General features: G+C 39.3%; 1 protein-coding gene across 1 annotated transcript; it reads right to left on the bottom strand.

Annotated features, from left to right (window-relative positions):
- Positions 1 to 1,631: 1,631 nt before the first annotated feature.
- apoba (apolipoprotein Ba) lies at positions 1,632 to 24,987 on the bottom strand. Its single transcript, XM_072689670.1, has 29 exons — positions 24,887 to 24,987; positions 23,947 to 24,003; positions 23,359 to 23,471; positions 23,071 to 23,219; positions 22,115 to 22,262; positions 21,860 to 22,012; positions 21,585 to 21,709; positions 20,453 to 20,541; positions 19,902 to 20,349; positions 19,074 to 19,188; positions 18,775 to 18,918; positions 18,433 to 18,638; positions 18,068 to 18,272; positions 17,796 to 17,975; positions 17,355 to 17,570; positions 17,101 to 17,268; positions 16,433 to 16,638; positions 15,539 to 15,721; positions 15,079 to 15,209; positions 14,758 to 14,968; positions 14,402 to 14,574; positions 14,132 to 14,307; positions 13,312 to 13,433; positions 12,770 to 13,143; positions 4,756 to 12,330; positions 4,556 to 4,667; positions 4,310 to 4,339; positions 3,952 to 4,138; positions 1,632 to 3,039 (listed from the first exon to the last, which is right to left on the bottom strand). Exons 1-29 carry the CDS (start codon positions 24,939 to 24,941, stop codon positions 1,819 to 1,821), a joined length of 13,272 nt encoding a protein of 4,423 aa, XP_072545771.1. The 5' UTR covers positions 24,942 to 24,987; the 3' UTR covers positions 1,632 to 1,818.
- Between the last annotated feature and the right edge of the window lie 16 nt (positions 24,988 to 25,003).

The following is a 25,003-nucleotide window of genomic DNA, read 5'->3' as shown; positions in this document are numbered from 1 at the left end:
ATTAAAAGTTTAACCCCCCATAAACTGCAGGCTTATTCGTCTTAAACGTGACTACTCTGAAACTAATATGTAAGTTATGTAGTTCTGAGAGTGAGTCATTGAAAGTGTGGGCCCTTGCAGTTTAAGGGGTTAATATAGAAGTAAGGGTCAGACAAGGCCTGCAGCCTCTCCTTCATGCTTCTTTTTGGCAGTGCTGATCTCTAACCTGCCTCAGAAAGAACACTGTGGGAAAAGCAGCACGCTCCTGCCCGCAGCACAGCTCCGGATTCCAAACAGGTGGCAGCCGCTCTGCTTAGCAACATTTGTCTGGGGCCTGTTGTGATGAGGGCTATATGAAAGAACCACAGGAGGTAACAGTTCCCCATCAGGTAACCAGGGGTAGTATGGGGTGGGAATGTGACCTGCAATATTAGAGCAGTGGGCACCGGGCATTGAGTGGACTGAAGCGAAACAGCTCGGAGGGGGAAATATTTCAGAACAGTCTGAAGGAATCTGGAGTCATGCAGTTAGGGGTCTTGACTTGCGTTTGATGGCACTGCCCTCTAATGGCCAAAATATATACATGCATGTTAAAAACTAGGCCCCATTCTCCTTAATACCTATTTCTTGCCATGTTTTTGCTGCTGTTCAGCACTGATGCTGTAATTGCCAGGACATTTGCATGCACTTAGCCTCAGAGAGAGTGCTGCATTTACTTGTAAGAGTTTAGTTGTATGTGATTCAGCAAGTCTGCATTGTCTTAAACTACAAGCGTGGCCCACAAAAGACCCCCTGATGAGATCTGGAAGAATTCCATTCCAATAATCTATCTAGGGAACGGTTAGGCAGTAATGCTCCTTTATTGTTGCACAGCATGCAGGACTTTATGCCAATATTTTACAGTTACAAATACATAGAAGCGTTAGTTATCTTCATTATTATCATTAGCTATTCACATAACAATGAAGTACCATGGTACCAGCAGTACTGTCACACTCTTGGAGAATCATGTGAGAATTTTTTGGTTCTCTAATTCACCGACACATTTGTCCACCCTGTGCTACAAGGCCGCTGTTAAACTTTTACCAATTTCCCTTGTTTTATTTGTATTAATCAGTATTTTCTTGCTCACTAGTGCCCCTAAGAAATTATTCAGAACAGTGATTCCTAGTTTGGGTCCTTTGGAATCCCTGCCTTGAAGGATTTGGGGATTTTACCTAAGCCAAGTAAACAATCAAAAAATCATCCAGCCCCTCTGAACTGATTCAAAGTGTGTGTTAGAGCAGCAGAAATACTCCCCAGAACATAAGCATACCCACTACCCAAGTTCCCTACAGCTTGACCAAATGCTACAGCTTGTTTTGTATGTCTTTGATGAATTTCTATTTAAAACCATTAGCCGCACTGTTAAAAAAATTATAGTTTTGTGGAATTCTGATGTAAACAAAATATATATATATATTCAGGGTGATTTGGTGTGAAACTCTGACTTCTGGAGAAACTTATCTAGTCAGAATTGATCACTGGTGGTGGTGAAACTCAGTTCTCAGAGTCCACTGCTTCTAAAAGCTGCCACACAGAAATCCATTGCACTAAATGTCTATGAACTCCTAGTAAAACAGTAAAGAAAATGCCCTTCATCAACATTTTTAATGCAAACAAAGACTTTATTTATGTCGTAGGAGTGGCTTAAACATTTCTTCACCACATATTAACAATTATGAACACAATACAAAATTATACACACAATATCACACATTATTCTTAAGTAAGCATAACAGTTACAGGTATTTTTAAAACAAACCAACAAAAAAGTTCAAATATTACATTTCAAATATTTTAAGTCATGCTGGGCCATTCACTGAAAGAGTTCCAGTAGAAAGGCAGAGGAATATCCACATCTACCTTTTTGCTGGTTACCCGTATGTAAGGCTGGGTATGCTGTGAAGCTTTCTTTGCATATTCAATGGCTTCTTCAGCGCTAGTGCGAAGACGATTCTCTAACACTGAAATAACTTCACTCATCTCTGAATTGAGGCGCTCCATAGATATCTCACTGTAGACCTCTTGGACCCTCAGTTTTGCTTTGTTTTTGTATTCAGCTGCATTTACTTTGGCCGCTTCAATCTGTTTAGTAATTTCTTGCATCACTGGGCAGTTTCTGGCCTCTGTGTAAACACCACTGACGTGAGCGGACAGCTCCTCTAGCTTCTCCATCTTCAAAGAAGCGATGAACTCCCCTGTCCTCTGGATGCAGAGTTTTACAAAGTTACTCAGGTTTTGAAGGAGCTTCTCTAGCTTCACACCTTCCCACTTCTTCATTGCTTGAATGATTTGATCCTGTGCAGATCTCACAGCAGCCTTCAGGTCCTTCAAAAACTCCCCACCGTTGATGACTACATCTGTACCTGGAAGGCTGAAATTCATTCCACTGATGTAGCTGAAAATGGTGTCGACTATAGTCTCCATGAGGCTGGTGAATCTACTGGCAGCCCGCTTGACTGCCATCGAAATGGAGCGTCTCATCTTGTTGTACAACTCCTGACCAGTCAGCTTCTCCTCCAACCCTGGCAGGTGGAACTTGGTCTCACTCAGAAACTTCATGATGGCATCCAGTAGAACCCTGACGTTTTTCTCATAACTTTTAAGCAGTTCCTTTACGTTGGTAGAGACCCTGCTGCTCATCTCCTGGAAGTCCATCTTTGGCATATTCTCTACAGTCCTCTTCACCATCTCTGTACTTTGCTGACTCAGGTACTCAATTGAGTTCTGCATGGCATCAAGCGTCTTGGGGAGCTCGTTATAAGCTCTGTCGATGCTGTTCGATATTGCGTTCTTCAGCTTTGAGACAGCACGATTAAGGTCCATGCCAAAATGAGCTTTGTGGTATTTGTTGACGAAGTCATGAAGAGCGGCTGTGACAGCAGGCAGTTTAACTTTAAAGCCACTGAGTATGTCAAGGAACCCATTCAGTTGCCAGCCAGTCTGAAGGCTCAGCTTTTTAGCGTTTTTCAGAGTAACCTTGACACTCAGTAGATCATTGTCCTTTTCTGGAGTTGCCTGCGAGACCAAAGAAACAACACATTGATTCTGTGTTTAGAATAGTGTACTAGTATGGTGGACTTCTCCACCTTAACTTGCAGTAGCTTTCATTCATTAAAATTCAAAAGCATATTGGAGCATGTGGAGATTTCAGTTGGAATGAGTTGATGAATTAGCTCACCAGTTCCTCACTATCATATATAATTTGCCCTCAAATGCATGCATGTCCTGTTTCACATATGTGTTTCTATACTCAGCCAAAAGAAGAAAGCATTTAGCAGATAATGAGCCAATAGCTGTGATACCCGCAAAACTTCCCTCTGCTAGATGAAAATATAAAATGAACGATGTGACTGTGTAGTGGAAATATATATATTTTTAAATGCTGCTTTTGTTGGAGTAACTGTCTCGTGACCAGGGATCTACTAGATTTTGAAGCATTGCTGTCAGGATTTTCAGCAACAAGAGCGTTGATGAGGTCAGGATGTTTAAAAGCTTAAAAATATTGGACTCAAAAATATTGGATGGAGCACCATCATTCCAGAGAACACTGCTCCACACTGCTCCACAGCTCAATACTGGGGGGGGTTATACCCCTGTACCCCACGTCTGGCATTAGGCATGGTGCCAGCAAAGTTCATGGTTACCTGCTCCGGAGAGTCCTACTCTACTAGCAAAATAGTAGAAAGTAGCTTAATTTCCTTCGGGATCAATAAAGTATCTATCTATCTATCTATCTATCTATCTATTTATCTATCTATTTATCTACAGGGGCTAGGCAAGTTGTGTGTGTGTGTGTGTGTGTGTGTGTGTGTGTGTGCATTTGCACATCTGTGTCAGCAATGGGGTACAACTTAAAGTAGCTGAATGCATTCATGGTGTCCACAAACATTTGGACATGTAGTGTATGTGCATGACATCATTACTCACTAAGTATCTGCTGAAAAGTTTGCCATAATATTGAGAAGGGGACCTCCTTGTGAACTGCAGTCCTACAAAGCCAGCTGAAGGTGAGGATACTGAAGATGTGATACCAATGTTGTGGGAGGCATAGCGGAAGCTCATGTCAGCAAAGGTCTGGCTGTTAATATCAATATCCAGAGTGTGGCTTGATGGCCTGTGAAATAAATAAAAAAAACACTCTATTTTACCCTATTTTTATGTCAAATAAGATATTTTGATGGAGCTAAGGCATAACACAGAAGCAAGTGTAAGTATAAAGTTAGGCACATCAAGTGTTAAAATGTGGATATTTAACATAAAACCTGTGTGAATTGGCAACATTTACCTTGAGTCTGAAGGCTCCTCTCGTTTAATTCTGTGTAAGAAAAATGAAAAATTATGATTTTTTAAATGTTTCAGGGCAAAAACGTATTTAATTAACTTATTTATTTCAATTTTATGGACAAATGCACAATATTTAACTTTTTTTATTAACTTAAGTGTAAATAATGCCTAATGCAAAAGTGACAGCCAAGTTCCCTTAACAAAAGAGCATGCTGTGTTTGGGACACAAATTAACGCTAAATATTACCTCAAGTTCTGTCTGAGGTCATGCTTCCAGTTGACTTTTACATCATTGTGGAGGAAGGTGCACTTTCCATCCAGGCTCATGGCTCCATTTTCAAGTAAGACTTTGGCAACAGCTGAGAAAGGTACAAGCATAAGAGTAATTAACAAGGTTTTTACTTATTTGCAGATAAAAAAAACACTTATAATTACAGTGGATCTTACCATCCAAGTCGTATGCCAGGAAGGTCAATGTGGAGGTGCATGAGGACTTCAGTGTGTAGTCAAACCCTGGGTCTGTGTTCTCCATTTTTGCAGTCCACGTATTGTTGTAAATTGGGGAGGCAACTTTGACAGTAGTAGAGAGCGCACCAAATGATGGAATGAAGACACTGACGGGCAGGTGCAGTGCTATCTCAGGGATCTCAATTTTCTGTTCAGGGATGGTTATAGTTGGCATCTCAAAATGATAGATTGCTTTCGTGATGTCGTCCAGCCTGATGGTGTGCTCGCCAATGGTAAAAGTTTTGGGTAGTGTGAAATGTGAGATGGTGATTTCGTATTGAGGTAGCTTCAGAAGCAGGAGAGCCATTTTATCCCTCACATATTTCATGTCAATGTTAAAGTTTGGGATTCTGATCACTGGTAGACCTGGCAAGGTTACGTCGAAAGCAGGTGAGCTAATCAATTTTGGGATTTTCAGATTTTGTAGATCTAATGTAAAGGACGGCACACGAAGAGTCGTGAGAGGTACGTCAAAAGTGGGAATGGTGATGACGGATGGGATGGAAACATAATCAGGCACATCGATGTTTTCAAGTCGCTGATCCATTTCCCTTATCATCTGGGGGATCTGCTTCACCCAGTCTGGCACGGCTAGTGTGATTTCTGGAATTTCAAAAGTAACCCCATTTTCAAACACTGTGGCAGGCAGTGCAAACAGGGTTCCGCCTATACTCTTGGTGTACACCAAATGTGTCGACACGTTGAGGAACTGTAGCTGATCAGTGCTGGTGGCCTCATCAAACTTCAGCACGTCCCATAGTGTTTTCTGGTAGATGGGCAATCTGATGGACTTCAAGAAAGCGAGACGACCTTCAACAGACTCTGTTATCTCCATGCGCACCTCAGATGCATCGTTAGACAGCATCAGATCACTAGCATGTTTAATTAATGGTATTTGTTCCATGCCACTCCAGGTGAATTTCTGTTTGTCTAAAGTGAGAGCAATGTCGACCTTCTCAACAATGCGTGCAAGGCCGAGGTTAGATGACTGTGACAAATCAAGATTCAGATTACCAGACAGCGTTGTCAGAGGAACAAACTCAATGGTACCCTGTGCGGAGTGCTCTCCATTGGTTGAGTAAGACGCAACATTCGCCTCATTTTTGCTTGTGTAACTAATTGTGGCATAAACACGTCTAAGAGAAGCATCCAGAGCGAAGTTCTTAGTCATGTCGACATTCCAGATTTTAGTCGTCTTGCACTCAGCCTCACATTTCATGTCCGTTTTTACTGTGGAACGTAGACCATTGGCATTTAGGTATACAGTTGCTTCATTGTCAAAGGTTTTTGAAAAACGTCCCGTCTCCAGTATTTTTCCGTCTGCCTTTGCCTTCAAGGAATTCTCCAGAGAAAAGTAGGATGACAGTGTTTCAAGTGCAAAATTGTGATGTAGATTTCCATTTCCTTCACTTTTCAATGATGGCAGGTTGTACGTATACAGAAGTTTTGTTTTGGAGGAAAGGTTAGGCTTGGTCTTGGGATTTCCAGCGAGTACCTGATTGAACTCCACTGTAAAAATGGGCAAGTTGATTTTCACGTCATTTGTTGCTGAAGCCTCCATGTTCCTCCTGGTGAGGCTGATGGTGCTTTCATGAGTATATGCTGCATTGCTGTGTTCCAGTGACAGAGATGTGGCCACTTTCAGACCTCTTTTCTTAGTGACGCTGGTTGTCCCATCAAGCTTGCCTTTGAGGAATTCAAACACAGAGGTGGAAGATGCTCCTACTTTGAGTACGATGTCAGATTGATTGTAAAGACCACCATTAGAGCTCAGACTGATGACTGGGGACTTGAAGGAGAAATCATAGGTCATGTTTCCTAGAGCAGGTATCATGATATTGTTCCGGATATCTGGTATTGTGACTGTAGGCAGCGTCAACTCCCTGAGTGTCTCGGGTACGTGCAAGACAGGCAACTCCAGAGATGGAAGAACAAGAGTATAGGAGGGCACTGAGAAACCCATCATTGGAACTTTAAAACTTGGTGTGCTGACCTCTTTGGGAATGAAATAGCCGAATGCAGGTAACTCAGCTCGGAAGGCTGATACTTCAATATTCAGAACTGGTACGGTGTATCCAGGGACAGTGAAATATCTTGGGGGGAGGTTGGATGTGTCGATTTTAAATTTTTCAAACTGAGCCCTAGCTTGGTCATAAGAACTGGTCAGAGCATCAAGGACTTTGTCTCTTCCAAATTCAAACTGTAGTCCTAAGAGCTCAGCATTTTCATTAATGGCAGTGTAGACAGGCTCAAGATCTAGATCAAACGTATGCTTGTCAGGGTTCTTTTGATACTGAAGTTTGAAATCAATGTCAAGGGACTGACGAGGACTGGCCAAGAGGGCTTTCAAACCCAGATCTTCCCACAAAGAAAATTCTGTGATCATTGGTGTTTTTGCATCAAAGTATGGCACAGTCATCTCTGGAACGGTTAGAGGCACCGTCAAAAAGTCAAGATTAGCCTCACCATCAACAGATACAAAGACTGTAGCATCTTTTTCATTGTTATCCAATGAGAAGATGTGATTGTATTTGTACTGGTTGAATCGAGCCAGAGCCACCCAAGAGGCATGTTGTTTTCCACAGCTCAGAGCCATCTTATAATCGTTCTGGAGATCAATCTTTCCAGTTAGTTTTAGGGGGAGGAGAATTTTGGAGTTTCCTTTATTTTTGCAGTCAAGGCTAATCTCAAATGGTTGTGCCAGAAAGTCACAAGTATTGGACACGGTTCCACTGACTCTTCCAATCAGTTCTGCATTGTGTGAAGCTGTTAGTTCAATTTTGAGACCTTCCAACTGAGCCTTCCCTGTCACCTTTATCACACTCGTCTTCATGAAAGGAGTCTCCGTCTCAGCACTGGCATCAATGGTGATGTAACTCAGGATGACTGATTCAGCACTGACTGACTGTTTCATTTTGAGGCTTTGGCTGTTTGTCTCACCATCAAATGTGAGCTTTGCTGTGCCAGTGTTGACACTGAATTCCAGATCGCTTTTGTGTGTGCCTTCATCGTTGTAGTTCTTGATAGACCATTTCCCATTTGCCTTATTTCCAATGGTGACAGAAATAGTTCCAGACTCAAACTGAGCCTTGGCTTTTTTGGAAATCATGACCTGACTTGAGATGTCCTTAGAGGGGATGTCCAGGTTGTGGTTATAGGTTGTATCCATAGTCAGAGATATTCCATTCTTTAGAGCAACTCCGATACTGTTTAGTAAATCAGCTTTATACATTTCAGTCGTGGCCTTAGCAGTTGTCTTTGCTGATGCTTCAACGGATGGACTACTGAAAACAAGGGAACCCTCATGGTCAATAGTAAAAGCCATGTGATTAGCTTTTATCGTCTCACTGATGACCATTTTCTTCATTTTAGGGGCTTCAAATTGAAGCATTGCATCCAATGTGTAGCCAAGAACTTTGAGAGTAGATTGTGCTTGTGAGGTGAAGGTCGCCTTGAACTGTGGCTCTAAGCTTTTTGTTGTTGTATTTTGGATTGCTGCAGCTGTTGTAATCGTGTAGTGAGGAGAACTGATTTTGAATTCTCCATGAAGCTTGCCAAAGGCAGGGATGCATGGTTCAAATTGAATCTGAGGCAGCTTGACTTCAGGAATTGGCAACATGGTGATATCAAAATTCTGCAAATTTAGCGTTGGTATATTGATTTCGGGAAACTTGAGCTCTACGAGTCTGACCTCTGGGACAGTAAAGTCGGGCAGGTCGAACAAATAAAGGGCTCTCAAATCACCAAAAGTGGCCTCCGGATCCAGCTTTGGCATTTCTAACTCCTGAATGTACTCAATGAATTCAATTATCTTGTTTTTAATTATCTCAAAATCAATAGTGAAAGATGAAACTTGGGCCCAATATAATTGTGAAAAGTGAATTGCGAATGCTGGTACTGTTATCTTTGATGGAACCGAAAGGTCTTGAAGCCTAGCCAGGTTTATCTGAAAAGCAGGAACCTCAAGTGTAGTGAAGGGAAGAGTAAAAGCCGGCACTTCGATTTGCGCAGTCCTGAGAAAACTTAGAACTTCTTCCACAGCTTGATGGATTTGATCAAGTACTTTCTGATCCTGGGATATCTTGCGAATTTCCTCAATCAAGTTTTTTAAATGTGATGAGATGTAGTCAATCATATTACTGTAGGATTCACTTGCTCTTTGTAAGTAAACAGAAATTTCATCTCTGATGTCCATGTCATTAATCCTCTGCCTCATATCTTCAATGGTGTCCTGGATCTTCAGTTTAATATCCTTAAGAGCTGTGGTGTCCAATACACCCATGATCATCCTGTAAAGCTCTGCTACTTTGGTGTTTTTCAATTGCTCCACATAATTAATGATAGAGGCTTGCAGCTCTCTTAGGAACATCCTGGATGCCTCGATTTTCTCTGGGATTTCATAGACCTTTATTTGTTCGTTAACATAATTTATTACTTTGCTGATTTGTGCATTAGCATCATCAACAAATTTGTTGTAATCGAAGTTCTTTAGATACCTAGCTGCCATTAGAATGTGCTCATTTAGATCATCAATGTATTGTTTGATGTCAATTAATTGTAAGTGACTAACAATAGTATCTAAGAGATGCAAGACCTTGTCTGAAAAGTATTCAAATGGAATGGACTTTAAAGTATCTACCATTGCCCTAACTGTCTCTTGGATTTTGTATTGCTTGATAAGAATCTTTGCTTGCTCCAGGAAAACCTCCATCTTCTTCTTGATTTCATATCTCTGAAACAGTTCACCTAGTTTTGAATAAATGTAATTGATTTTTTCCACAACCTCATATTCCTCAATCCAGTTGACAAAAATATCCTTCATGGAATCAAGCACCTTTTCGATGTCTTCAGAGGGAATGTAATCAGACAGCTGTTCTGCATACTGAGCCAAGTCAAAGGAGCTTATATAGTCAGTCACATCTTGAACTAACATTTTCATGTCGAAGGTCTCTATCACTTGTTTCAGTTCAGTCACTTTGTCCTGAATTTTGGCTTTGATTCCATACTTGGCATCAAGTTCTTTCAGCCACTTCATGCTGCCATCCTGTAATTTTTGGAGATCAATCTGTCTGATTACATCTTCAATGGCAGAGATGACTCTTACGATTGTTCTGGTAATATCATATCTTTCATCAAAGGCCATGAGTGCATCTCCAATATTTGTCAGAATTTTGGACCAGGATCCACTTTCAATGAATGTTTTGATTTGATTCTTTAAGTGGCTCACTTTGGTCGCCAAATCAATGAAGGTTTTTTCCAGGGTTACCTTAAGGCTCTCCATACATGCTTCCAGATCATCCAGTGTGATAGCATAGTCTTGTGCCAAAGAGACCACCTTATCCTTGACCATGTTGAATTTGTTCTCTAGATCAGATTCCACAATGAAGTCACTAACCTTTTGTGGGACTTTATCCAGGTTCTCCCTGAACTGCTTGACCAAATCGTTGACATCCAAACCATTGAGATACTGCTGGAGGGACTCAAGGACATTCAGAATTGTAGTTTTCATTTTCTCGAAGGTAACTGGAAGGCTCTCAATGAAGGGTAAATAAATGATGTGACAGTCACTGTTTTTGTCATACTTCAAGAAGCTGGAGACACTGAACTCCTGGTTGTCCAATGAAATGTCACTTGATCCTGCAGCCTTGTTGAACAGATTTGTCAGGAGCACTCCAGACATCTCAACACCCATTTCCGCTTCTTTGTTGTAAATGCTGACATCTTGGTTGTAGGCATGGTTATTGAGCTTAGACTTGAATCTCCACAGCACAGACTGCTCATTGGGTATCAACAAGCCATCAAACTTGTTTTCAAAGTGAGTTTCAGCTGAATCTCCATTTGTCAACATGTGTGTGGCAGAGGCTCTCCAGTCATGGGACTCAGCAATCGCAAAAGGTTCTGCTTTCAGGAGGAACTTGCTGTAGAGCTGACCAGTGTGCTTTCCATAGAATGTCACTGAACCATCACCATTTAGAAGAGCATCAACAGTGAAGCTAAATGGCATGGCCATTGCACGGATGACATTCTCAATGCGTAGCGCCCTAGAGTTCAATCGGATCTCACTGTTAATAATAGAGGACAGTCCAGCAACATCCAGTTCAAAGTTGTGGCGGACCTGAGAATCCAAGACATCGGCAGTCGAATCACATTTTATGGAACCAGTCATGTCAGCAAAGCTGATTCCACAAGTACTCTTGATGGTGTCCTCTTCTCTGTATTTGCAAGTAATGCTTCCAGTTGCATCTAACTTAAGTGGTTCCATCTTAATGTGGCCCTCATTGCTGACACTGAGGTCAAACATTTCAAGCTTATTGACTGAGACAACGGATGCAGCAAAAGGCCTCATGTTAAACTTGATATCATGGTTATATGATGCACCATCACAGATGAAACTGTCTGTCTTGGAGCGGAATGCCAGTGTCCACAGAGTTACAGTTAGGGTATGGGTACTCTCAGTCCTCATCTTTTTCAACGTGCCTGTCATGGTGTTGGAGAGCGTCAGCCCCTGCTTGTTCAGACCCAAATTCATTGTGTTCCTTGCATCACCATCAAAAGCATTGCCTTTAAAAACGCTGTTTAGATAAGCTTCAGTATCTGAGATCTTGCCCTCCACATTGAGCTCTGCTGTGTTGTCCTGGGCTAATCCTTTAGAAACCAGGGACATGGAAGCTCCTGTTCCATCAATTCCAGCATTGAAGATATTCTCAAATGTCATGGAGCTACACTGAAGGGTTGTTGTACAACTTGTGGCCAAGCCATTCATGCCCAGGGTAAGGGTACCTTTGTGCATTCCACGGCTCTCCTCAAAGTTTAGGGAACCATCCGTGTTGACTTCAAGTCCATTGGCATTCAGAGCTCCAGTAAGCAGGGAATATGCTCGATTTGTTGCATCATCTGCCTGGGTCTCAATTCTGAAGCTGACTTCTTCCTTCGTCAAACCAAGTTCAGTTTGACAGCGGAGGGTTTTTCCCAGTGCTACAGCACTGCCATCTGACTTCAAAGACAACTGGCCGTCCTTGTAGCTCAGTTGACCTGTATGCTTTAGAGTCTCATCTTCAGCACTTGTTTTGGACACAATTAACAGCTCATCGTTGAGATATTCACCCTTGATCACATTCTTTCCCTTGAGGATTGAGGTGTCAAACGTCAGAATGGATTCCCCTTTTCCTTTGTGTTCTTGGAGATTCATGGTGTAGGATTGGGTATATGCAGAGTTTGCATAGAAAGGACCTATTTTTAAGGCTCCATCCATATTCACATCTCCCACAAGATCAAAGTCTGTCAAAGTGGACTGAATAGAATAATAGAGAGACGTATGTAGACCAAATGGGCTGGTTGCTTCATACTTGTAAATTGAGGAGCCTTTGCTGTTCATTCCATTTCTCCTAGTCAAGCTTTCAGTAACAGTCACACTTTCAGAGGCACTAAAACTAGCATCAATGAACTTGTGATTAAAGGACCCATTCACAAGGTACTTGAAGCTGTCATCCACAGTGCCATAGACCAGGGCTGTACCTATATGAAGACAAAACAAGACATTCAAAACATAAAGTATCCAGTATTGATATATTGCTGCTATCCAATAAAAAACATGTATCTCTCATTTTGTCCGTTTTTAATTTAGTTAGTTCTCCATGGTTTGAGCCCTGTAGCTGCTCTGTACACTGTGTAAATAATTCTGGATGAATAGACTATTAGAAATGCTCTAAATTGCTTGGAATAAACTATTATTTTACATTGACTTCCATTCAGTTTAACATTTTAGCCTTCTCTTATAAAGTCACCATTTTGGAGATACATGCTTTTCAATATACACAACTCATTCCATTATTCATTGTTTCTTTAGAATGATCTCAAAGAAGTGATAAATACTTAACTAAGATTATACAATTATTATAAATCAATATTTAATATGTTTTGAAAATGTTGGAATACTTGAGTGAAGCTAACATACCTTCAACTTTATATGAAAGGGGCGTCACAGGAGAGCTGGCCATAACTTTGTATTTAGCGATGTAGCTGGGAACGTCAGCTGTGTAGTTGCCCCCTGAGACTGAGCCTTCCCAGTCATAGAAGTTGCTGTTCACCTTAGCAGACAGCTCTGCTACCCCAAGCTGAGGCACGGAGAAGTCCAGGCTGTGGGGGATTGTGAATGAGGGTACATTGTGCCTAGATTGAGACTTCAGTAGCCCAAGGTAAGGCACATGGACATTTGGAAGGGTTATCTCAGAGGGGACGTTTAGTTCTTCAGATGATTTGCCACCGAAGGGAAGAGGCAGTGAGTAGAATAATCTGTCCTTGTTGAATTCGTACCTGAACAGGGCATCGCTGAGGGAGAAAAAAATGAAACATAAATATGCAAAATGTAAAGAAAGAATAGCTAGCCCAATATAAGATATGTACAATACGTATACACAGCTTTCCCTCTTCTTGCTTTGTAAAGATAGGTAGTTTGTCGTAATGAAACACCATTACTTAATGAAACAAATGACTCACTATTTGAAATACAACTGTTCTGGTATACTGGGCATCTGGAGCTCTGGAATGTGTCTCTTGTTCCTCAGATTATTCAGATATGGAATGTCTCCTCCAAATTTGTTAAACCAAATGTTACCAGCCTGGAGATGGAAAAAAAGATTATTTAACAAACATCAACAAAGTTGGTAATTAGCATTAGCAAAATGCTAATTGGCAGAAGTAATTAACATTTAAATGCATGCCCAGCTAGTAGAGAACATTATTGGAAGGCACAGCAAGGTTTTTAAATGGCTCCAGTAAGGTTAGCCTGTAGCGCTAAGGAAGTAATGTTCCAGGCATATTCTGAAAACGTGTGATGTGGTAATGGTTTGCATAACAACGTTATTAGTACGTTTCTCACATTGCCAGTTAGTAAAATCATCTAAAGTCATGTTCTCAAAACTAAAAAGGCAATTAATAAAATACAATACAATACAAACATTGATAACTCTGATACATATTCACACTGATAAATCATATTTTATAAATGTGTCATAAAACATTTACTACTAAAAACGAAAAAACAGAACATTTATTTAAACAAAGAATTCAATATATTTGAATTTACACTGATAATAAAAAGGTTTAAATTGAACTTGCCCTACTTTTTAAAATATACCTACCAAATGTAAAAAAAATGTAAAAAAAAAAAAAAACATATGTAAAACATAAAAACAAAAGGTTGAATAAAATATTCTAGGTACATCCAACCTAATGTTCTACTAACCAGAGGTTTCTAGCTGAGAGCTAAAGTAAAATATTCAAACAAATGGGATAACATTCATTTTAAAACACTTACCTCAATGCCTTTCGAAACAATATGGCGGAGTTTCATGTCAGTTTTGGCTACCTTCTGGTCGAGGATGTCATCAATATATGTCTGTAGCTGGCTTTGGTACTGGTCCATATTTGGGATGTGTTTTGTTATTTCTGAGTTCATATCTGACTTAACTTCCAGCTCAATCTTGTTCTCATCTGCAAAAAATGACAGGAGATCAAGCGATAAAAGATCAAGGCTTGATTTAACAACATCAGCATCGCAAAGGAATGACATATATAATATTACTACCATATCTAAGGACAACTTTCTGCAGAGATAAAGTGTCAGGGCAGTTAAAGCGAGTGTCAAGTTCCAAAACAAGGCCATTAGCATTCTTCAGACTGGCAATTGCTGAAGCATCCATCTGTAGAGCAGGGATGGCCATCTCCAGTTCCAATTCACCATCGGTCATGGACTCCAGTCTGCAAATCACAGAGTGCAAAACATTCATTTTATTAAATCATACAATATGTATTATGTAACATCTTTTTAAGTAACATCTGTTTACCATTCTAGAATCAGAGTCATGTGACCAGGTAAAATGTATACATCTGAAGAAGTCATTAGCTGTGTACACATAGAAATGACAGCAGCCCATACTGTACCTGGCGTGTCCATTCAGAGACAGATAGAGGTTCTTTTTGTTGGTTACATCGATGGTAATGCCACGTATCTTCGTCCCCTTTCTAGTGGCATCTGTGACTTCCATCTTAATACCAGCCTCTACATCATAGTCTGGTATCTGAAGCTCGCTGGTGAAAATGTTCTTGTTACGGTTGTATTTCAGAGTTGCAGTAGCCATGGTAGGTGTGGCACCTAAAGGAAGAGCAAGGCCACATTGATGTCTTCGGTGTGCAGGAATTGTTTATTCATGTTAAAGACCTAAAAGACTGGCTAACAGTGAGAGACAATAAAAAGATAATTACCCTCTGCCTTTAGTGAAAGCACCAGGGAATCGACCTTATGGCGGCCCTCCTTGCCCTCTCTCAGGAGTTCGTAGCCAATGGTTGCTGTGTAATCCGTTACGTCTCCAGTGGGCTGAAGCTCCACAGCAAACCTGGCAGAAAATTAATGAATAGAAATGCATGGAATTAGAAATACATTTACACAGAAATGACAGGACATTATCACAAAGCAAGGGTTTGATTGTATTACCCTGATATCAATTAACACCTACAAGTAGGAACAACATTTTAGTATCAATATCAGATCATACACTCATTTAAAATTTTTAAATTAATAATTCATTAAAAATTTAGAGGTTTTGTTTAGACCAATATTTACAATGTAAACGTATTTCTACTCATTATATGTTTCTCTTTAAATAGACATGCTGACAGAATGGCTATCAATATACTAGAACCCACTTGTTCTAGTGTTTCTTACCTAGTTTCTCCAGTTAGGGGGTAGTAGGGGGCGCTGTTGGTTGAGCTGGCGTTGGAATAGCGGACTATGGTGCAGTACTTCAGTCCAGGGAAGATGGGATTGCACTCTGTGGAGTCAATCCTGTCCTCCACAATAGGGGACACTTTTCTAGTCATAGTGGACGTCAGGGAAAGCAGCTCATTGCTGTGTGTTGTTTTTTTTTTTTGTTTCAAAGAAGAGAGGATAAACACAATGAGATTGACATCAGCTGTTCTATATTATTGTACAGTGTTGTTTTATTATTGTGTTAAAGTCTATTCTACTCAGTGAAAAAATTATAGGTGAAATCTTTCATTTGTATTGAACTTCTGCCTTATTTTAATATTTTTTGAAAACAGGTCTGCACATTCAAACGTCATTTATATAAACAATTCTTTATAGGGTTCTTTAGCAATTTTTGTTTAAATATATTTCCCAAGAATCATTTTGGCACCTTTATTTTAAGTGTTTTAACTGAAATGTATTTATGTATCTAAATTTCATAAAATGGTGAGTGTTGACCTTCCACCAAACAACCAAGTTAATTATGAATATGAGTAAAATAACATATTATCATTATTCTTTCTGACATTCAAAGTTCTGTTCTGTCTATAAAGGCAAACCTTGTGTCTGTATTTTTATCTTTGTAGTATAATTTGTGATCTCCAGTTACCCTTTACACTGTCTTAAAAATTAATGATCGACTGACCAATAGAAACAGTACAAAATCTTGTTACACTAACTTCCATCACAAGTTAAGAATGCTTCTTCCTTCTCCTGTAAAAGTACAGTTTTGGAGACACAGGGTTTTGTTCCAATAGCAATGAAATTTTCCCCTTTTAAACCTTCCCAAGTCTTGTACCAAGACTAGCCTACCTGACGCTGATCAGCTGAGTGTTTTCTTTTGGTGCGGGGATGGAAAGCTTGACTTGGCTGCCTCTAATTGTGACTTTAGCGTTCAGGCCACTCTCGTGGTACAGGTTCGTGTGCATCTGAATCCCAGCATCAACAAACTCAGGAATGTAGACGCCCATGTGGGTCAAAAACTCCACTCCTGCCGAGGGCCTGAATGAGAGCTGTTGCTGCAGAAGAAGAGAGAAAGCCTTTAAAACTGAGGAGAGTTGTAATACACTATAGCATCAGATGCAACATCAGATTCCCGAAAGGAAATTAACAACACAGCAATATCTTCCTATTTTGGTGCAGTTGCCAAATCATTTACTCTCTTAAAGTGGCCTTACATTGTTTTTTTATTGAAAATTAAACCCTGTCCTGTTCTACAACAACGCAGTAAATTTGGACTGTGTAGTCCATCAAACTGTCCCACTGATTTGCTGATGAACATAAGGTAATTTTACTAATGTTTTAAAGTGAAATAAATATAGGTATAGCTCCTTTAAATGTACAGAATGTAATGTAATTAGGCTTATTGTAATATGCTGCAAAATAACCACAGCAGTTGAATGTTAAAGTTGTTAAAAACAAATGACTTCAGGCTTTAGGTTAAGTTCACATGTTTGTAGAGATACAGTAATTGATGTTACCATGCTACGATCAAATGACAGTCCTCCTGTAGCGCCAGGGGCAAAGACTCCAACCATAGAGAGCTTCAGAGGAAGGCCAGCACCTGTGGGCAGCGTGAAGGCTTTGTCCAAGAACATGTAGTGAGCAAAAAGCTCATTATCTATTCCAGATGATACTTTCTTGATAAACTGTAAGAAAAAAGAAGTTATATTGTAATGACATTTACAAATGGTAATAATATAATGTATGTATGACATTGTCCACGAATACTGACCTCTTTGGGCATGGTGCTGAAGAAAAGCTCAGAGTATTTGATGATATTTTCAATTATGCCATTGAGTTCACTGGTCTTCATGTATCCCAGTTCTGTTCCCATGAAGCGGAGGTAGGCCATGGCTTTGGGTGCATCTTTGCCCTCTTCAAGGTACTTGAGGCCTTCGCCAAACTTGCCAAAGTTCTCCTTAATCTGGTTAAGTATGTTCTGGGAGATCTGCAGAGACAGAGAGTAATTTTAAAATAATAATATTTTTATTTCTACACTATATTGTTATTATCATTTAACTTCATATTTTTAAAATTGTAAGAAAGGGTGCTATTTCATGTAATGGAAATTAATGTTTTAAGTAATTTTGGACAATTTCTATAGTTTTGTTCACCATAAAGTCACCATGAACAACAAAAGAATTTGGCTTTTATGTGACAGCAATGATGGTACCTCTCTCTTCATCCTGTTGTCTCTTAGGGGGCCAGTCCATTTTTCCAGAACCTGCCTTGCTTGGTGTGGCACTTTGTCATTGGCCCAGTACAAAGCCCTTGAGATGGCATCAGGGAAGAAACCATTTTCGCCAAACAGGGCCTCAATGGTTGGCTCAAAACCTTCACCCTCCAGACCAATCTGCAAAAGCAATTGGTAAGTCACCAAATGAAGAACATTTAAGAGCAAGTACTGGGCCTCTGCAGTTGTTTTTGGTTTGTAAAATGCAATACCTCCAGTATCTCTGCGTTGAAAGCATCAAGAGTGGCCGCCAACATGACTTCTCTGGGCATGTAATTGACAGAGTCAAAAATGACATTGCTCTCTACAGAGCCAGCCTGTGGCACCTCAACCTTGTAATTGCGGGAGAACTTGGTGAAGTCCATGGCAGAGAGATTCTCATCGTTCTCCAAGGCACTTGTGATGTAGTCCTTTGTGCTGTATGAGATTAAAAGGAGAACGTCCTTCTAAAACAGTGCCACATGTTTTGCTAAAACCTGGAAGACTGCTAATAAAAAGCTTCTTATAGCCTATAAACAAGCTATGATCATTTGTAAATGCAATGCAATTCTCAAAATAGGAAGACTGTGGAACTTACGTCTGGAGATTTGGGTCTGTGATGTCCATGAGGTTACTGATGTGAGATATTACAAAGCTCTTGAGCTGCAGGTTTGGCTCATCCCTCAGTGTCTTCACCACCTCCTCTACTAGCTCAGGGTTCCTCATTAACATCAAATAAGCAGCAATCCGTTTCTCAGCAGGTGCTTGCGTGTCCTGGTACTGCTCCATGAGAGCGCTGGACACCTGGAATCAATGACAAACAATGTAAACGATGAGACAAAATATGGAAATCATAAACAGAACTGGAGTATTATACTAAATTGCACTAAAATGGTCTGCCATTTAAAACAATATAATAATGTAATAGGACTTGGCTCACATCTGGTTCAATTTCCATCAGCCTGAAAGCCTGGATGGCAGATTTCTGGACTGACAAAGAGGCATCACGCTGACGCATGCAGGTCAGGAGGGAGGATTTTAGAGATGGAAAGCCTTCCATGTATTTTCCCATGACACCAATAACCTGCAAAACAAATTAATTATATTCTATATGAAAAGGTTATATAGCCTATAAAACACAGCTTGGAAATATGTGATTTATGAAATCAATAAAACATCAATGATGCCTGTGATGATATGACTTAAATATTAAATATATATAAGATTTAGGTGCAATACCCTCAGTGTGAGGAAGGTTTTGTCCTCGTCGCCTGAGCAGTCACCCAGCATAAACTCCATGAATGCTGCAACTTCCCTCACCTCAGGGATTGTCTTAGCATCTTTCTGTGGGAGCCTGCAGAAAGAAAAAAATAAACACACATTTACTCTGATATAGTAGCTGAAGAGTTTCACAAACCATATTCTCCCCATATGAATATATATTATCCTATATCCTATATATATATATATATATATATATATATATATATATATATATAGTATCAATGTATTTATTATTTATTTTTAAACTGTATATACATACATTTATATTACTAGTCCAATACATATATTTCACTTAAATAATTATATCAATGTAGGTTACTCCAATATATGCACATACAACTGGAATATAAATAATGAAAATGTACAGCAAGGGAATGTTACAACTGTGTATTTGTAGTAGCTTACTATTACAAAATAAGTATAATTTATTTTTTTTATCACTTTGCATAGCTGAAATATTATGTAATGTTACTACGTCTTTCATTGTTAGGAAATCAAGTAAATTTATGTGATTTTATTTCTATCATTTACTTATTTCATTTCTTTTCTTTGTAATTTATTTAAATGGTCTGTATAACAACAAACAATCCTAGCAGAGTAACAGGGCATTTCTCTGAAACAACTCAACTTATATTTAAGAATAGTATAAATACGTATAAGTATAAATAATATATTTAGATTAGAGTATATTTTTTCATTATTATTTTTATATTGATCTAGCTTGGATCTTTAAATAAACTATTTTAAAAAACATGGGAAAAAATGAAGACAACAATTACTCACTTTTTCACCGTGTTAGCAAGGGCATACATGGTGGCCTTGGTTGGCCTGTTTTGGGCCATGCTGAGCATGTCTCTGAGGCGTTGTGGGCTGGCCTGTGGTAGGAGACCCAAAGCATACACTATGGCATCCACCTCTCTGGCTGGCTCCTTGAAGCCTCTGAGAATCTGCAGAGCAGCACTGGTGCACTCATTGGTTCCACACTGGAAAAGGGCCTGCCAGGTCAACCAGCTCGAAATCTCGGTCATCTCCTCCACAGCTATTGACAACGTCTCATTCTTCATGCCACGGATCTGAGAGACCAGCTTTTGGAATAAACGAGCTCTCTCCTGGTTCCTTCCCAAGCGGGTCAGATCGTTAAGGGTTTTCATGGAAGTAATGACATCCCCTTTGGTCTGGGTAAACAATTTGTCTTCCACCTCTTCTGGGAAAAGCTTTCTCTCGATTGTGCCTGTTTACAGAAAGATTTATACAATCAGAAATAGCAGATATTCTGTATTGTGTGGTATTTATACTAAGCCCTTTTTACATTTTTTTTATTTAAACATACGCACCATCATTGCTGAAATATCTGTTGTTGATCTTTGCTGATTCTTGAAGGGTGAGACTCTGTTTTACCTCTGAGACAATGCCATACTGGTCCCTAGAAGTGAGCATACTAGAGTCAGACTGGAGTTTTCCTTCTAAACCAGACAGTTCATTCTGCTAATCAGTCTCTGTACAGCTTTCTAACTTAGTAGAATCATTAGAATTATGTTATTAATTTATCAAATTAATTTATCTTAATCTAATCAAATAACTGATCAGATTTGTAATAATCACAAACAAATGATACACACCAAAAAACTAACCTAAAAAACTAAAAATCTAAGAGCGTGTCAGTACTGAGTGGTTCAACTTCTGTCAGATTTTCAGTGATTTAAGATAAGATAAGATAATCCTTTATTAGTCCCACAGTGGGGAAATTCTTGAAGCAAGAGTGTTTCTGCCCGGTTATGAATTGCTTCCCACAAATGATTTATTGTTGTCCAAAAAGCTCCACAAAAGTGTGTGGAGTTTCTTTTCAGTCACATTTCCCACATTTCCACAACACAAGTTCTTATTGCTATTGAAATCTGATAACTGCTTGCTATGCCAGCACCTGAATGTCCTCACTCCTCAAGCTTGAGAAATAGTGTGGCAGTGATTTATGCATTGTCTATTTGGATATAATGATCATGACATTTTTAAGGGATCCATCAAAAAAAGAAGGTTACATTCCTTAAAACACCAGTGTATGACATTTCGACTTATGTACATCTCAGTAATTCTTTATGACTACCAGTGTATAATAAACATATGATGTATAAGTCGTCTGCTGTTGCACTACTTAGTACTTAGATACAACTTGTCGGTGTCGCGGAAAACCCTAACATCTCTATTTCTGCCATTTTTCACTTTCTGACATTATTGACATGAAACTGGCTTGTTCTTTACATTGTGTCAGGGATGGACGGACCAATTAAAATGCACCAAAAATTACTTAAAATAAAATGTTTGGAACATAGTTCCACTAAAAAGTTAGTAATGCTATTACGTTTAATCTCAGAAGCTGTGATGGTCCATTTGCAGGGTATTTTGTTAGAATACAGAATGATACGGGTAGAAACACAATGTCACATAAAACCATTAGAACACATTACTCACTCGTGAGAGAATGGAATGAAGACATGTTTCTCTCTGCACTGGGCCTCGGTCATGTGCCTCTTTCTGTTATCAAACTGGTAGTTGCAGGCCTGGCTGCTGCTGATGAGCTTGGAAACAAGTCCGTTCTGTGAAGAAAGTCCTCATTTATTATTTACTTGTTCTTTCCTTTAGGGGTTTCTATGACCTAACCCAAAAGTCAGGTTTGAGATGACTGACCCTTTTGGACTTACATCCACCCATCTATCTACAAAAAATATATAAATTACATGTCTTACCAGGCCTGGCATGAGGGACAGAGGACTGGTCGGGAGATTTTGAGGAGTAAAGTGGCTGCACTCGGACAGATCTCGGACCACAGTGACATCAACATCAGTGTCTTTCCTTAAGTTTACAGTGAGGTCAGTACTGCACAAGCCATGTATGGTGGTCTTTAACACAAAGAAAAAGTGAGACACTTGTGAAATAATAGTAAACAAACATGGCAGCAGCACATACCAGAATATCAAATGAACAGGACTAAACAAACTTACCATTTTCTTATTGTGCTCCTCTTCTAAAACGGGCGCTAGGAGAGCAGAGATGATTCCTCTCTTGATGTTCAGTATGTTCTCAGGCTCGTCCATTTTAGGGTAGATGGAAACCTTGGTCACCTGCTCCACCATGAAATTCAAGGGGTTCCTGGATAGAAATCAGAGTTTTTGTATTACTCGCCAAGTAAGCTCACTTTCAATACTTACAAAAACTATTCTCTTGACAGTCCCTCAGATTGAGCCAAACACAGTAACTTTCGCAGCAGTGAAAGTGGTCAATGGATTTATGGATGGATATATCTGTTGCCAAGCACGAGTAGAAAAAGACATAACTCTATCCTCCCAGACATGGTCTAGATTACGCCGAAGAACATTTAAACGGTCATTCACCATTGGCACTAGACATAAGCCCAGTACTTTAATGTAATCAGTGCACTTTGTCCTTTTTATTTTTAATAGAAACAGTATGACAAAAAAAAAGTTCATGGAAAGCGGGCACTCCAAATCCATAAGCACTATGACGGTGCTTGGACCCCTAGATATTGCACTGCCTAATGGCCTACATTTCAGTAGCACTGCAATGCAGCATATCATATTTTATTAAACTGCATCACAATATCTCGTTTTATAGTTTTATCATGACTAGCATGTTAGCCCGAAGCTAGTGTGTTAGCATGGTGCTAGAATAGTAGCCAGTAGGGCCGGATTATTAGATTGGCACACTGTACAGCACAGTGTTTTTCACAACCTGACCTTGCATAACGCCCAATGTTCTAATAAAGTGAAAATGGAAGTAGTAATATATTTATGTAAGGGAGATTTTCAGATTTTTACTGTATCTACATCAGTGAAGCCCATTCTCTGATGTGTGAAGAAAGTGTTTGTGCTAGCTTAAAAAAAACAACAACAAGCAGATCTTCTAATGAAGCTCTAAATGTTTCACCAACTGCACTCACTTCTCCATGGCTGCCTGGAAGAAGTCAGTTTCAGGAGCTGCTGCTTTGTAGACAGTCTGACCCTCAGCATCGATGGCTGTCACTTCGCTCAGTGTGCACTCAGTGGTATGCAGGACAAAGCTGCATGTCTGAGGAACCTCGAGCTCCACCTGGATAAAGGCAGAGATGGAAGATGGAGAAGTGAGAACTAAATAGAATAGTGTACTTATAGAGAATCCTATTATTAAAGACATGCAAGTCTGTTGCTAGAAAGCTTTAAGCAGTTAAATTCTGTAAACCCTCTCATACCTTGCAGGATATTCTTGGCCCGTTCTTGATGTTAGCTGTGCCGGCCACTCCATTGGTGCTCTCGGCTGTGTACTGGTAAGTATATTTTCTGAAGGTCTTGTATCGTGCCTCCACTAGACATCAAGAAAAACATGACAAATGACAAGACAAACCATGGCAAATGAATCACATGATAGAAATAAGAGCTCTATTAAAAGCATTTTATATACCAATGCAAATACCAAAACAAATAACATTTTACTGTACATTCTGTCATTTCTCAGATTGTCTCAGGTTTATGAGTTGTTTTTGACCTCATTTCCTAAATGATTCCAAATCATCACTGGAGCCAGAGACCTTTGGACCGCTCGCTGACAGAGTGGCACTTCTATGAGTCAACAGCTTCATCAATACTCTTGCCTCATAAACAGCACAGTACCAGGGTTCAGTGAGACTATCTTTTAAGACTGATACCAAGAAATCGATTAAGGCTAATTACCTATGTGTGATTGGCTACAGATAGGACAGCATTAACACAAACAACTCCCTGGCTGTTTTTTTAGGAACACTTAGATACGTAATAACTATGGATTGGAGTTAGTAACTTACATGGGCATACTGATGGCTGTGCTTCTGCTCCTTCGTCAGTTACTTCTGTGCTTGTCTCTATAGAATCAATGAGGAAAAATCAACTTATCAAACACTTAATGTTCAAAATATCCCAATTCATAGTGGTATTTGAATCAGAATTACTGCCTTAGATTACATTCATCACTGCACACTGGTTACATCAAGCCCAACACACCAATAATAACTGCAGAATGTAGATTTCATCTTTACAGACAGTACACTGTGAAAGAGGGTTCTTCAAGGGTTCTTCAAGGGTTCGCAATGGTTCCGATGTTTAAATTTACTTAGGTGAAATATTTGTGTATATATATGAATGTATATAAAGTATATAAAGTGAATATATAAAGTAGTTATTAATATATATATATATATATATATATTGTGTCAAGATTTCATTTTCATGCAAAAAACATTAGAAATGGACCAAAATGACTTGGATTACAGCCTAATAAAATTTAAACTGACTTCCAATGAAAGTTAAGACATTTTTTCCTTTCCCAGGTTAATGTTTTGAAAATGCATGTTTTTGCACAAGTGATATTATATATATATATATATATATATATATATATATATATATATATATATATACATTCAAATTATTTAATATGCTTCAAGCATGCTTCAAATTGTTCCTTGAGTGATGCCACAGAAGAACCATGCTTGTAGTAGAGATGTGTGAGTATAAAGAACCTTTGGTAAATTAGTAAAGAACTTGAAACGGTTCTCTAGACATCTCTATTACAAACACCGTTCTCAGAGAACCCTTTGAAGTACCACCCTTTTAAGAGTGTATGTAAGTAATGCAAAACATATACACTGTTTATTATTAGCATTTAAATCAGTAATCCAAGGAAAGTTAAATGCTATTCAAGGCTATGTTAAAATCCAGAATTGAAAAGTCAAAAGAAAATCTTACCAGCCAGAGCATAAGCGCTGAAAAGCAGAAACAGATAGAGCTTAGTGTCCCCCATGATGGACACAAACAAAGCTCAGATTGTTCCTCTTCTCCTTTATTTTGTAACAAATCCTCACT

This window comes from Salminus brasiliensis, chromosome 10, assembly GCF_030463535.1.
Source record: "Salminus brasiliensis chromosome 10, fSalBra1.hap2, whole genome shotgun sequence".
Classification (NCBI taxonomy): domain Eukaryota; kingdom Metazoa; phylum Chordata; class Actinopteri; order Characiformes; family Bryconidae; genus Salminus; species Salminus brasiliensis.
This window is presented reverse-complemented; position numbering and strand designations above follow the sequence as displayed.